Below are 14,917 nucleotides of genomic sequence, written 5' to 3' on the forward strand. Positions count from 1 at the left end.
GTCCAGATGAGCTGATGGAGCAGCCAAGAAGACAAACACTTGAATGGTAAACCATCAGTGTACTGGAGCTGGTTAGTAAACACACAGAGACAAAGAAAAACTGAGCAGCAAATGTCTATTCATTAACACCAATCACATTAAAAACACGAAGACTGCATTAAGATATCGCAGTGACAGTGAAATCGAACCATGAATTAAACCGTTCAGACTAGGCTGTAATTATTTCTAACAAGAAGAAAAAGGGGTCGTGTAAACATTAGTGCCATGGATGTGCTCTCATTAGCTTTTTATTCATGCATTTCATACCCTTGAACAGGAAAAAAAAAAGATCAGGAATGCACTAGTGTAATACTCCAGAGATTATTTAACATGGTAGTCTCTTCAGCAGTTAGCCTTTAAACACTGACCTTGATGCAGGCAAGGGTGAAAATTGTGTACCATTAATGTACCGTTATATTTACATTCAGATAAATAATGGGGCAGATTCTACAGCCATTTTTAGGCAAGAAAATGACTTAAAGTAGTCCCTGAACTGCATGAACGCTTGATTCTACAGCGTTGACAAAATAAAGACGTGACAGCAGGATTCCCTTTAAAATCTGTTAAATTACATTAATAAAAAAAAATTAATGCTGTGCTCACAAAAAAAGTGGTTTAAGACTAAATAATGCCATCACAGATAAATGCAAAGTGAAAAGTCTTTTGAAATGAGGTTATGGAAATGATATAACACCCAACTAAGTGACGGACACATACAGCATATCAGCACAAATAGCAAAGTAAATGTACACATTAGTGTTAATTATTACTCCATTTCCCCTTAAGTCAAGACTCAAACTAAGCATTTCGAGTATTTTAAACAGTTTTCAACTTAAAAAAAAAACAAAAAAATGATAAACTACGACAAACTGGGGTTAGTGATGTGATGTGCTGCATTGCAGTTAGTCTACATTCACTTCCACCGATTCCCTGAAGGAGAGACCTAGTACATTACAAGTCCTCGGAGGCTTTTGAGGCCACTAAAATACTTTCCCCCCTCTCAATCCATCCACGTGCATTTATACCGCTACTGCTCATTCGCAATGAGTTCCATAAATTTCAGAGTGCATACTATAATAGACTCCTTACTAAGGCAGTGCTTTAATTGTTAGGACACACTTCATTATAGCTGGAGACATCCATTTCCAAAGAGCCTAACAGGAAAATTTGAAATACATCAGTAGTACAGTCATTTGGCGACAAGCTCTGTAGCTTCTCAATTTCCTGTTGTGGATTATAGCGTTCAGCAGCAGTGTGAGGCAAACTGAATCACCGCAGAGCTCTCCGGACTGCCAGCTGTACAAAGCCGATTGAATTACAGCGGCAACACGTCCGTTTTAAACCAAATTGTAGACTTCCAGGTTGGTGTGCAAGATGTGGTCCTTCACCGCGCTGAAGACAAATCGAATGTTGTCTGTGTCGGTGGCACAGGTGAAGTGGGAGTAGATGATTTTTTTCTCGTTTGGATTGAGACTGACAAACATATCCAGGATGAATTGTTTTCCTGCCTTGACGTCCCGCTGGGGACCTGGTGGAGGGAGACAGAGGGCAGGAACAGCACATGAAGGTCACTGTAGTATTTTCAGTAGTTACATAAAAGCTCAGGAATATAAGACAGGCTAGAGCTAGAATATCAAATGGTTGCATGCAACATTTAAGTGAGACTATGTGACTTTTGAAAGAGAAAATAACACAAACTTTAACAATTTAATAACTCCTGCAACAGCTGTATGACCACAGACTACACTCAATACTGGACAGCATGACAGCTCCCCAAAAGTGAAGTCAAAACATCTCAACAGCCCCCTGGTGGCTGGCTGCAATTTAATTCATAAACCCTGCCCTCTCTATATCAGCAGACGGGACGTGGACAAAACTGGAAGATGGTTTCTGTCATTTTAGGTGTTTCTGATGACACTGATGTTTGTTGAGGTGTTAATTTTTGGATAAATCTGATTTTAAATTGTTTTTTGATTATTAAAAAAGAGGGTTTGAAGCCATTATTGACAGCTGTGTGTACCAATCACTGTGTTCGCGTTCAATGGTGCCGCTCGTCACTGGTCGGCACGGTGTGTGGGTGGCAACCCAATACCACAAAGATCCCTATGCGCAGACTCCAGCTCTGAATGAAGTCACCAGTGCAGTTTTGGCTTCGTTTTCTTTAAGTGGGAGGAAGTGGAGACTTGTTGTCTATCTTTATAGTCAGTTATATATATAAAGCCTGTGCAAATACTCAGCAGGTCAGCTACACAGTAATATTGCTGGTTAACGATAACATCAGCCACTATAAAATACTGGTCATACCAGACCACGGTGGGCTGCAGCAGCAAAATTTAAATAAACTAAGATTGTGTTGTGTTGCTTAACATTTTTTTCATCTGTACAAGAAAGACATTTCTTTCAGGAGGGAATCATATTTTTTCTTTTAAAAAAATGTCACATCAAAGACACAGCTATCCCGAACAGATTTTTAATTAAGGTGTTGCATTCAAACCATAAACACCATAATGCTCAGCTGCATTTCTAGAATTCACTTTTCTTCTTACCATCATATTCAGGGAAGTAGTCGACCAAATGTGAATGCATGATTTTCTCCTCCAGTAAATCGATCTTGTTGAGGAACAAGATGACTGAGGACTCTTTGAACCACTTGTAAGTTATGATTGTCCGGAACAAGGCCATGCTTTCCTCCATGCGATTCTGTGAATGAACACGTGACAAAAAACATTAAAGCATGAGCAGAAATATGGAACCAGACATAGTGTTAGACAGCAGTACTTCAGCAGTGATTGCATGTGTGAGCAAACTCAATTGGCTGTAATTTCATCAAGTGAGCGAGCCGCTCTGAGTGGTGCACGCTGCTGAACAGAGCGACTAAAGAGCTCCCCCTGCAGATGCTCTTTGCACACTGCCACAAAAGAGGGACAAGATGAAGTCTGCCATTGCGACAAGAAAGAGAGAAAGAGAAAGAAACCAGACTAGTGCTGGACTTTGTAGAAATCTAGGTCAATATCTCCACCTAACAGGTTTGGCCTCAAACAAAAGAAAAAATGTCCCTTTTTGTCCCTCCGGGTGATTTTTTTGGTGAAAATTATTCCAAAGTAAGCCCCTTTCTTTCCCCCGAACAGACTAACAAACATATACAGGAAGAGACATATTGTAATTGTTACAGATAATTTTTTAGGCAGCATCTCACCTCATTGATGGACTCGACGAGGACCTGATCGTACTCGCTGAGCGCCACAAGAAACATGATGGAGGTGACTTCCTCAAAACAGTGAATCCACTTCCTCCTCTCTGAACGCTGGCCGCCCACATCCACCATCCTACAGAAACAGGTTCAAGACATCATTAAATAAAAAAAAAAAAAAACAGCCAGTTTTAATTTTTGTATTTAAGGCTGGGCTAAAATGATTATTTAAATGATTGAGTCCCTAATATAGATAATATGATAAGAGCTTTTTGAGAATCGATCATTCATAACACAGACATTAAGACCACAAGAAAACATCTTTCTGTTTTGGGGGTTTTGATGATATTTAAAATAAATACAAAACATAACCACTTAAAGTTGAAAGTGCTTAAAAATATATCCTAAGTACCTCACACGTTCTGCACCACCCCTCCCCTCTCATAAATAACAAACAAACAGTCACTCATATCTGAGTTTTATCTGTTTAAGTCTTATTACCTAATATCCGAAAATCGAGAGACTTTAATGGATTTACTACATTTCGAGAAAACTGTCATCATTTCCGTTTATGGCATCAAGGTTAGATCATGGGAATTGAAAATTTCACCTCCTCATATAATATCCTGATTTTTAAAAAAGCCGAATTTAGTGTAATTCATTAATATAGTAACAAAACCAACTTCTAAAACTGGCCTGATTTGACACTGCTAATGAATATTGTGATGATACAGTATAAATGGGCCAAACAAGTCCATGGACCTCTGACAATTAATTATTAAACGAAGTCCAGCTGTGCTCCAACAAGACTATTAAAGACTAACAAGACATAATGGCTTCCGACTCATGCCTCCACTCCCACAACTGTGCTCTTTAAGCTCTACACAGGAAGAAGCAAGACTAAGAGTCTGCAGCCAGGCTATCAGCTCTGTGAGGCTGCACTTAAGCACAGAGGTGCCTTGAGCCTTGAGCATGCCATCATCCACTATGACAATGCAAATATTCTGATGAGTATGTTTAACATGTTCACCATGCCGACATTTAGTAGCAGTGAATACAAAGGCTGATGTGAATGTCATTAGTTTTACAAATATTAAAGGTCTAGTGTGTCAAATTTAGTGGCACCTAGTGATGAGGTTGCAGACTGCAACCAACTGAAACTTCTCCCCTCTGCTGTGAAGAAGAAGTACGATAGCTGACACAAAAACGTGAATGGGCGTATCTAGAGCCGGTGTTTAGTTTGTCGTTTCTTGTCTGGGCTGCTGAAGAAACAACATGGAGCCCGTTCTGGATGTAAATGTGAATGACTCATTCTAAGGTAACAAAAAAACAATGATTCCTCGTTTCAGGTGATTATAAACTCATGAGAACATAGTTATGAATATTATGTACCATTTCTGCCAGTAAATCCTCCTAAATCCTACACATTGACCATTGACAGGGGCACGAATGTATACACCAACTTCAGTGGTAATCTAACCTATAGCTGATGACACATTTTACAAAAAATACTCATGGGGGCGCTAAAGAAAAAGTTTTCAGTCATCACATATCACCTGACAATTCAGGTACGCTGTGCAGGTGAGAGACTGTGTAACAGGAAGCATTGCTCGGGTGGTCGCCAGATAAAATGCAGAATTTAACTGCACAACAGTTGCTATCAGAGACAAAAAGGTCAGCAAGCCTGTAATTTGTTATAGATACACACTGGCTGATGTAGCGTCTTTTCTTCCGGAAAATGGTCGCATGACTTGGGCATAACCAATCAGAGAAAAACACGTCATGGCTTATAGCGTTAATCAGAAAACGAACGGGGGTGTCCACATCGGCGTTTCCAAACTGTTGCATTTACGGGCTGCTAAAACCCTGGATAAGTAAGGATGCCTAGCTGAAACGTGGAAATACTGGTTAAATCTAAAGCGTAGTAATATGGAGGCAGCCTATGACCTTGACTATGACCTTGGCTACAATGTAACCACTCTGGGATAAAGACTCACCTGAACACCACATTCTCCAGGTCAAAGGGGTACTCTATGATACCTGTTGTAGGCACCCTGACCCTCAGGACGTCCTGCTGCGTTGGCAGATAAGCTGTATCAGATATTCGGTCCATGTCATTCAGATAGCTGTTAACACAGGAGGACAACCCAGAGTTAAAAAATATTAAAAAATTAAAAAACAGGAAAAGGACAGGGGAGACAATTATTGTTGTATATTCACATCATGAATGTTTCTGCTTCAGCCACTTGAATATAAGTGAGAATTTAAATGGTGGTTTTTTTTTTTGCCTTTAAGCCTTTTGTCAACCTTAAATGGAATAATCACTGAGCCTTCTGAGCACATTAAACAGACAACTAGCAGATGAAACAATGGAAACTGTTTGGCAACCTCTCTGGAGTTATTAGTTTCTGTTTACACTCACTATTTGGCTGAGTCTGAGAGCTGGTATTCCCTCTTACGATTGTAACATTCCTGAATCCCCGGGTCGCTCCACAGACTCTTGATGGCATCCACATAAGGGTTCATTAATGTTGTGACCTTCTCCACATCAACCGCACGGATAATACTGGCGTTTGTCTGAAGAACAAATGAATGACACACTGAAATGAATGACATAATCCAAGAGAAATATATAGAGATTTATGATGATATCACTTTATGTTTTCATGCATTGTTGCTGTAGAGCTATGGAAGATAAAAATCATTAAAAGCTTCATGGTGCGGTGTTTAACATATTGGCAGAATTCTAGTTTAAAACATTCGAAAACTTAACTAACAATTTTGACACTACGCCAAAGATGTATTTTGTTGCAGAGATGCACAACCCACTGAATATGCACAGTCGTGTTTCTCCCGGTTGCCCAGCCTGATTTTTAAATCGCTTATTTCAGCTCAAGAAAAGTTTTACATATAAAACATCCATTGATCAAAAATTCACACTAGACAGAGCTATAATGGGGAAAATGCTTTTTGGGCCACAGGGATTTTTTTTTGCAATACCAAAAAATAGTAGCCACTCGGAAAAAATTGACTGAGCGGCTTTCCTGGGAGCTTAGTAAAGCCTTAGTCATGTTTTGGCGCTCTAGATTTTTGATCAGTGTCGCTTGACAGAAATGACCTCTTTTCGACAGAAACAAAGTGTCGCTGCCCCAAATTAGTTAAGGTGCATTACACATTGCACCTTAAACCCTTTAACACCTCCCACTAACATTTAAACCTCGTAAATGTGAAAATAAAATGGTTTTACTTCTTTCAAAAACATGGGAAAAAAACAAAATGAGCAATGAGGCAAAAAATGTCCTGCAAACTCCAAAAAATAACTAAAAAGTATCAGAGAAATTAGCTGGAAACTAGTAAGGGAGGATTATTAGATATGATCAAAAGACAAAGGGAAATGTCCATAAAATGGTCTTTACATATTTAAAATTATGTCATTGAAAAAAAGGGGATTTTTTTTAAGCACTGTCTTGAGATCATTTTGTTGCTTTTTTAACTTCTTTGTTTTATTATTTTTATTTTATATATTTTCCGGTAGTTTTCTTGCAAATTTTGGGCCATTTTTTTGTTAAGTTGCTCGTCACCCTCTTCTCATGTTTTGAAAAAAATCGAGCCAATTCACACAAGTTTCAAAGTAACTATATTTTTGGGCTTTCTGCTGCATGTTTTTAAACAATGCATGTTTATAAATTATGTTATGTAACCTGTATGCTGAGTCATCAGCAAGACTTGGATCACATCATTTGTAGACTAGAGCTGCAACAATTAAATGGCAACTCAACAAGTCTTTGTTTTCAAGCACAAAAAAACCAAATATTTGATGGTTCCAGCTCTTTCAAATTTGTTGCTTTCCCTTTTCTGAATATTACATGAAATTTAATTTCTATGGGTTTTGGATGTTTGATCTGACAAAACAATTGATCACCTTTATGACGGTTAACTGATCTTCTGTAGAGCAAACAAATAGAAAATTACTCAAATGTGAAAATAATGATGAGCTGCAGCTCAAGAATACACTTTAATGTACACTAAAATGTACACTTAACATAAAATAAAGACACACACACAACCCACATTTTCTGGATTTGTAAAGCGATGTCCTCCATCTTCCTGGAACTCCCGATCTTTCTATTTTACCCTCACTGCCCTGATTTATGTCTGATTAATAATAAATATTTCCTTGACTGCATTCCAGTTCTTCACCCACAGAGCAATCTTTGAGCCAGAAAACACTTGTAAAATTCTGCACAAGCTGGTTGGAGTACTTTTATGTTCACTCATGGGTCATATTCTGAGTCTATTTACTGTTGCCCGGGACTTTGGCATTATCGCAGGGGAGGAGTAACTTCACATCAATAAACAGGCTTTTGCAGATATACTGCAATTGTCATTTTGTTGACTGGCTGCTGTGTTTGATGTTCTGATGGTATCTTCCACTAATACAGTTATAAAGAAGATATTGTGACCCTGCCATGATACAAATGTCTATGCGATGCTATACAGTTGTAAATTTGAAAGTTATAAAATACATCTTTACACACTGTAAATGAGTATAATCAGTTTATTACAATACTGTTAACTCCAATAAAACCAATACTATCTAAGGAGCCGTTTGCTGTCGTATGTCAACACATAGTACGGAAACAATATGAGGTAATTGTCCTGTTTTCTGTTGTTTGGCTGGAATGGGCACAGGAGATTTTATGAGAGTTCAAAACAACCTGAGACTTTTATTTTTAATTCTTTTTTTTCTAACATTTCACCCTCAAATGCCTTTCCCTTTTTGAGCATCTTATAAAATTGATTTCATGGCTCCTGCTTCAGCACTTTCATGCTCCCACTCTTTTCTTTGTAGAAATGATGGGACACATTTAAATAGATCTTTAGAAGCTGCCATGCCAGCCTGTTTTTTTCATACATCTTTATTTACTTCTTTTCTCTCCATTCCCCAACCCCAGGGATCCCCAAAAAAAATTAGCAATTTACTAAAAACTCACTTTTACTTTCAACAAATACTCAAAGCATACAATTAACTGTTTGCTTAGCCCTCCCACCTTAGTTATTCGCCCTTTTTTCACAGAAATTGTGCTATAGAGCTGCTAAGTCCCCTCTTTTTGCTGCTTTTGTAGTTTTACTTGTAACTACACTGCAATATACTACTCCAGTGTGTGATTTTAGACAGCATGCTGGAATCACAAAAGCAAAAGAGGCGTGACAGTTGTGACATGGGCGAGAGGCGTAACGTTTGATACAACAGCGTTGGCCTCTGGTGTACCATCCGCATGCACAATAATATTAGCACATCATCAAATTAGGTGGAGGACAAAAAAAGTGGATATATTGATAATGGTATTGCTTATCGGCCAAATAAGTTCTTTACATCGGAAGATGGGATATCAGCAAAAAATTTAATATCATGTATCCGAAGTGTAACATATAATAAATGCACTGGCAGCACTTTCATGGCAATAACAATAATTTACTGTTCCTATAATATGATAGCTGATCTCATCCTCTGCTCGGAGGGTAAAGAGCTCTCGAATCTCAGTGTTTTCCCAATTTGTGGACTCAAGGCACAGGCCTTTGATAACTTAAACTGCAGAAGGTACCAGGTAGCCTTTAAAATTTATTTTAGAGATCAATCTGCTCCTATATGCCCTATTAAATATTTGTTACTGCAATATGCTGTTAATACAAACTCAACACTTCCTGTATCAGTTAAGCCCTGTAGTGTTTCAGTCGAAAGTCTAGTTAGCGAATAGTCACTTGGCTTCTTGACCTCTCTGACCTTCAGCCTCTGCCGTTCAATACTAATATCTGCACGCTGCGTGACAAACACTGGCATCCTGTGAGCTTACACAGAACACCACCCTCACTCAGAGGCTGAGAAAGACAGAAATTGTAACCCGTGTGCTGACTCAGACTTAATTAATGCTGTAAAAGGTCGACAACAGCCACATGACAACCCCCCCCCTCCAGCTGCTGTCACCGGACACAGGCAGTGGACTCTTCTCATCCTTACCTGAAACTTTAACTTATGTGCCAAATTTGTGTGCACCAGCAAATCTATGTTAATAAGCTCCTGCAGTTAGTATGACAGAGACAGATTCCTGTATGATTCATGGGGAATTCTCTGTCTCCCTTCCTCTTTTGTCTCTTACTTGTTATTTGTCTCAGGAGTACCTGTCTTTACATGCCTGCAGCGTAACATCACGTGCACTTGACAAAAGACAGCCTGCTCCGACCACGGACTAAACTCCCTGGCAGCAGGATTGCAAAACTAAACACTGTTGCAAATTACCAGAAGTACTTCACCCTAACACACACTGCAGGCTCCGTCAGTGTCTGAGACAGTAAAACAAGCATGCGCTTTTTTGGGACAGAGCATGGTAAAAGCTCTTCCTCAATCCGTCTGTGTGCAGCAGCAAAGAAAGGACAAAGAAGTAACAGTTTGTTCTACCTCGTTGTGTTCGTACTTGTAGGGGATATGTAAGGTGGTCATGGCCTGGATCATGGCCTGCATGGCTGTGAAGATGTTCTGGTAGACCAGCCTTTTGAAGCCTCTCTTGTCCTCGTCAGAGTATCCACGGCCATGGATGATCCTCATCTGCTTGATGAAAGTGCTCTTCCCACTTTCACCAGTTCCTAACCACCAGCACATACACAACATTACTGTACAAACACATATTGTCTTAAAGGGTACATTCAGTATTTTTTATATAGATATTTTTTATCTATTATTAGTTTTATTACTCAAAACACAACATCACAAACATTAACTTATAAAACACACACATACAAACAGTGCTGCTCAGCGTAAAAAGACTTTGAAAATCAATACAAATTTAGTATTTTTCAGTATTCAGACCTTTTTGTTGTCTAAATGACTAATGACAACAACAATTTCTGACACTGGTTCAGTGGAAAAACAGGCTGCTGTGTAAACATTCGGGGCATTTCTACACTGTCAGCCTACGACCACCTAAAAGTACTTGTTTTTGACACTGACAGGCTTAGATTTTTATTCTAAGAGTCTGACAAGTTATGGAAGGGATCGGTACAGAAAAGATATTTAAAAAAAAAAAAAAAAAAAAAAAGAAGCTGCCGTGATATCACCATTACCAAACCCAACCAGACTCCATTTAAATAAATAGAAATTTTAGCTTTTATAGATACAGCATATTTTCACATCTGTCTGGGCCAGTTAAAGGTTTATCTCAACCAGACTAGAGTTGGTGATTGTTAAAACAGCAGAGAGAGGAACCGAGACTGCTGTCTTGAGTTCTACTTTGTGTCTGTTGTCTTTGAATTTAGTGTGTTTTTAAATGGTAAGATAACAGTTTTTTTAAATGGAGTCTAGTGGATTTAGCAGTGGCATATTCAGGGCTGTTTCTAGTCAAACAATCTCTGCAGGGAACCTTTCAATTTTTATTTTTGATACTAAGAATGATAACTGTTAACAAAAACAAGCACTTTTAGTAGACTTAAACTGATGCTTGACAAACGCTCCTTGTGGTTACATTGCAGCCTGATTTGACGCTGTCAGCTGCACTGGTCTTGCTAAACACTGGACCAATATAATTTTTCCATTATTTCCATTATTCACGTAGTCACAAAAACATGGAAGAAAAAGCCAAAGTAGAAAAATACTGATCCTACCTTTTAATGGATTGGACTAAAATTATTTTATATATTTTTTTGATTGTCCACAAATCATTTAAATCATTTAAAAAGCTTAAAACCAACATTTTGTCAGTCCATCTCTCAATATCTAACTGTGGTGAACTCTTAACATTTCGTCCAATACTTTGATGTCTGGCAAAAATCTAAAATACAGTGATGACGATGGTGAACATCATCCCAGCACGTTAGCATTGTCATTGTGAGGGTGTTAGCATGTGGATGTTAACATTTAGCTCACAGCACCAATGTGCCAAATTACAGCCCCGTAGAGCTTTTAACGTGACTATAGACTCTGCAGCATTAACAATGAAGCCGTCTACAGAGAAATAAGCGACATCACTCTTTGCTACAGAGACAGTACTTGTTATCAGGAACAATTAAGTGTTAGTTTGATCTCTTAATGGATTGTGTTGAAAACAGGAAAAACACAGAATATTACTAACCTCTGTTGTATGTGAAGGACTTTCACGTCTCACTGTTATGCAATCTTGGACTTACTGTAAGTGAATTACCATAGTCTGGGTTTTATCTTATTCTCGGGCCCCGAGGGTCTCATGTTTATTCTTCGAGTCAAGTTTTATAAACAGTATTTTGTCATCTCACCAGCGACTGCTTGTAAAAAGCTGAACTAAAAGAAGTTGCGGCATTTCCCCCCCTGTGGCTCACAAAGTTGAAATGAAAGCATTTATTGGCAACAGTTAGAGAGATTGCTTAGTGAGAAGTGATGAGCATGTAATGCTGGAAAAAACAAAACAAAATAGTAGACAAATTGCACAGCAAAAATGTAAGACTGCTTCAATGTATGTGGTCATTGTTTGGAAATCAGTGAAGCTACACCTCTGACTCCTGAACCGAACAGGATGGTTACACATTCAGTGTGAGTCAATCATTTTTGAAAGCAGAAAAACATAACCAGCGTGACCATCTTACGCCCTAAACTTACCCACAGCATTGCTGATGAGTCCTTTGTCACAAACAAAAACGCACATAAAATGTGGCCGCCATACCAAGATAATCCAGCTATCATACATTTATCTACCATTTGGGACTAATGTGTTTCTATAATCAGTGATGGAAGCTCATATGGTGTAATTGAGTACAGTTTTCTGGTATATTTTAAGCTATTTTATACCTCTACAACATTACTTTGTAGAGAAAATACTGTAATTCTATTCCACTACATTTATCTTAGAGCTGAAATTAATAGTATATTTAATAATAAAGATTTTTACATACAAAATACATTATCTATTTATACAAAATAATGGAGTGTTATGGATAAATCCAACAGTTGTAAATTATTTTAAAATTGCTCCACCTCGACCAGTTATGAGAGTGAAATGCAACTTACACATCAATGCATCAGTAATTATCCATAAATGTTTTTACCTTTAATTGTTTTAGGTGAATTAAGCCGATAAAGCATTGTGGTGAGTCCCACTGAAGAAAAGGATCTGAATCCTCCTTATGCTACTGTTTGTAATGATAATTATGTTTTTGGACCTGCTGTGGTAATGCTGAAGAGTTTTCTGTGGTGGCCTGTACTGAGACCACACACAGCTGCATCATTGAACAGTGCGCATTAACTGTTCGTAGTCAACCACAAACACATTATTATGTACTCAAGTACTTTCAAGGCCAATTGAGTAAGGGATTTTTATGTTTATTTATTCCTTTTGTGTGTGAGTGTGTGTGTGTGTGTGTGTGTGTGTGGCTTTAAATTATTTATGTCATGCATAGTGGTAGAGGAATTATGCAGATTGTTTACCTAAGTAAAAGTAGCAATGCCACTGTAAAAAAATACTTAGTTACAAGAAAAAGTTCTGCATTCAAAAGTAAAAAATGTACAAATAGTATGAAATCTTTTGTGTGTGTTTGTGTGTGTGTGTGTGTTTCTATTCTTTTCTTTTCTTTATAATTTTGTGTTTTTAGGGCATGCTGTTCATTTTGCTTTTGTTTTTTTTTTGTTTTGTTTTTTTTTTTTAGATTTTCCTGCATTTGGTATTTTTACTTATAAGCTTTTAAGTACTTTTTCCTGAATTTACTTACTTTCTTTTACTTAAGTAAAATTGCAATGCAGGACTTTAATTTGTAACAGAGTAATTTATTTTATTTAATTTGGAATACTTTCGTGTCTGTGAAGAGATTTAAATGATCTATATCATGCATGGTGGTGGAGGAATTATAGAAATTGTTTACATACATAAAAGTAGCAATGCCACAATATAATAACACTAGGTTGGAAGAAAATGTCCTGCATGTAAAAGTATTACTGTAGCAGCAAAAATGTACAAATAGTGTCAAATCATCAATTTTGGTTTATTTGGGTTTTGTTGTTTTTTCCCCTTTTATTTACAATATGAGTTTTAGGGTGTTTTGTTTGCTTGTTTAGATTTTTTTTGCATTTGGTACTTTGACTTTTAAAACCTTATGTATTACTATATACTAATATTATATTACTAATATACATACTTTTACTTAAGTAAAATTTCAGTGCAGTAACGTTTTTTTATTATACTTTAAATTTCGTTAATACTTATATACGTTTACGCACAATTTTGAATGTAGTGTTTTTACAGAATGATACTGCTTTTTCAAGTAGCTTAATATCTGAACAATTCCAACACCACTGCACTGTTCGTATACTCTTATAAAAGTATTACAGAAAGACTTTTTTTTTTTTTTTTGTCCCTTACCGAGCAGAAGCAGCTTGTATTCCCGTCGGGAGTCCCTCTTGTCCCGGCGAAGCTGCCTCTCAATCTCATCGTTGATCCTCCGAGCCTCTTTGGCCTCCGGGCTGAGGCAGCAAGCCCCCACGGACATCAGAGTCATTACTCCTGGATAACACTTCCCCTTCAGAGGTACACACACATTCATAATGTTGGTTACAGAAGAAGAAAAAAAAGCTCTGAGTATCCTACAGTCAATATATGTTCATTAAATCCTCCAGAATTCCCACTGCGTACGCCAACATAGTGAGCTCCTGAGCTGGAAACAATGTTTAACAAATGTAAATGTAAGGAAGTCGTTATTCTCAAGGCTGTTTGTATTACCTCGTTCCTCTCCTGTGAAGAGGAAATTAAGTTTGTGCAACAACTTTAGTCAAGCAGAAGCGAGTCTTTACCCCTGGTAGCTGTGCTCCGGGCGTGGTGGGCTGAATATGGCGGAGTTTCACTTCATAGCGCTACAAAACAACACAAACATTAAGAAAAAGTCACCTCCGCGACAAAGGAAAAGATGCTCGCGCCAGTTTTAGTCTATGAACAGGTGAGGCTCGGCGTTATCTTCCTCTGCGTCCACTTGTGTTTGTCCCGTCCTCTATCCTGAGAAAAAACCAACGGTGGACCATGTGACAGAGCAGAGGGCTGAGCTCTGATGGGAAACCGTGTGGCCTTTCACTATTACATTATGGGAGCTAATTTCCGGTGTTAACTAGTAAACTGCGGATGCATGTGACACTTAGAGCAACAGGCTACGCCAATTTACTAGAAACCAATTACAACCGGAACCGGACAGACATTTAGGGAATGTTCTGTATTTATCAGAATAAGAGGTGGCCGTTTCTTTTTTCTTTCAGGTTGTCAGGTTCAGTTTTTTTTTTTTTTTTTTAACATCATGACCCTCCAAGATGACAAATATTTTTCCTTGAGCCTCCCTGAGAGACTGGGGACACCAGTCAAGAGACAGATATTATGCCTTTAAAACCTGGATCAACATCAGTTTTACTGTGCTGCGTTCAGAAGCATTGACACCTTATGGAACCTAAGAAAACTGGTTTGATTTCTTTTGAAAACATGGGAAAAGGGCAATAAGCAACTTGGCAAAAATTGCAATAATTAAATAAATAAATAAAAGAATAGCTTATTTTATTTCATTTTTGCATTTTCTTATGTCTTTTTGTTCCAGACTTGCTTTTTTTTTTTTTAATAATAACATAACACTCCCCAGTTACAAATATTTTTCCCCGAGCTTCCCTGAGTGACTGGGGGGAAATGCACAACCCTCCAT

At 37.9% G+C, this 14,917-nt stretch overlaps 1 protein-coding gene across 2 annotated transcripts; it reads right to left on the minus strand.

Annotated features, from left to right (window-relative positions):
- Positions 1-100: 100 nt before the first annotated feature.
- Positions 101-14,314, minus strand: LOC121960007 (guanine nucleotide-binding protein G(q) subunit alpha-like). 2 transcript variants are annotated; one of them, XM_042509592.1, is made up of 8 exons: positions 14,034-14,314; positions 13,606-13,762; positions 9,687-9,871; positions 5,652-5,806; positions 5,227-5,355; positions 3,236-3,365; positions 2,586-2,739; positions 101-1,567 (listed from the first exon to the last, which is right to left on the minus strand). In XM_042509592.1, the coding sequence occupies exons 2-8, from the start codon at positions 13,739-13,741 to the stop codon at positions 1,377-1,379; spliced, it is 1,080 nt and encodes a 359-aa protein (XP_042365526.1). In that variant the 5' UTR covers positions 13,742-13,762; positions 14,034-14,314; the 3' UTR covers positions 101-1,376. The 2 variants fall into 2 exon arrangements, with proteins under 2 accessions (XP_042365526.1, XP_042365527.1); XM_042509593.1 differs by having other exon boundaries at positions 13,963-14,314.
- Positions 14,315-14,917: the final 603 nt, after the last annotated feature.

The sequence above is a fragment of the Plectropomus leopardus genome, chromosome 20, assembly GCF_008729295.1.
Source record: "Plectropomus leopardus isolate mb chromosome 20, YSFRI_Pleo_2.0, whole genome shotgun sequence".
Lineage (NCBI taxonomy): Eukaryota > Metazoa > Chordata > Actinopteri > Perciformes > Serranidae > Plectropomus > Plectropomus leopardus.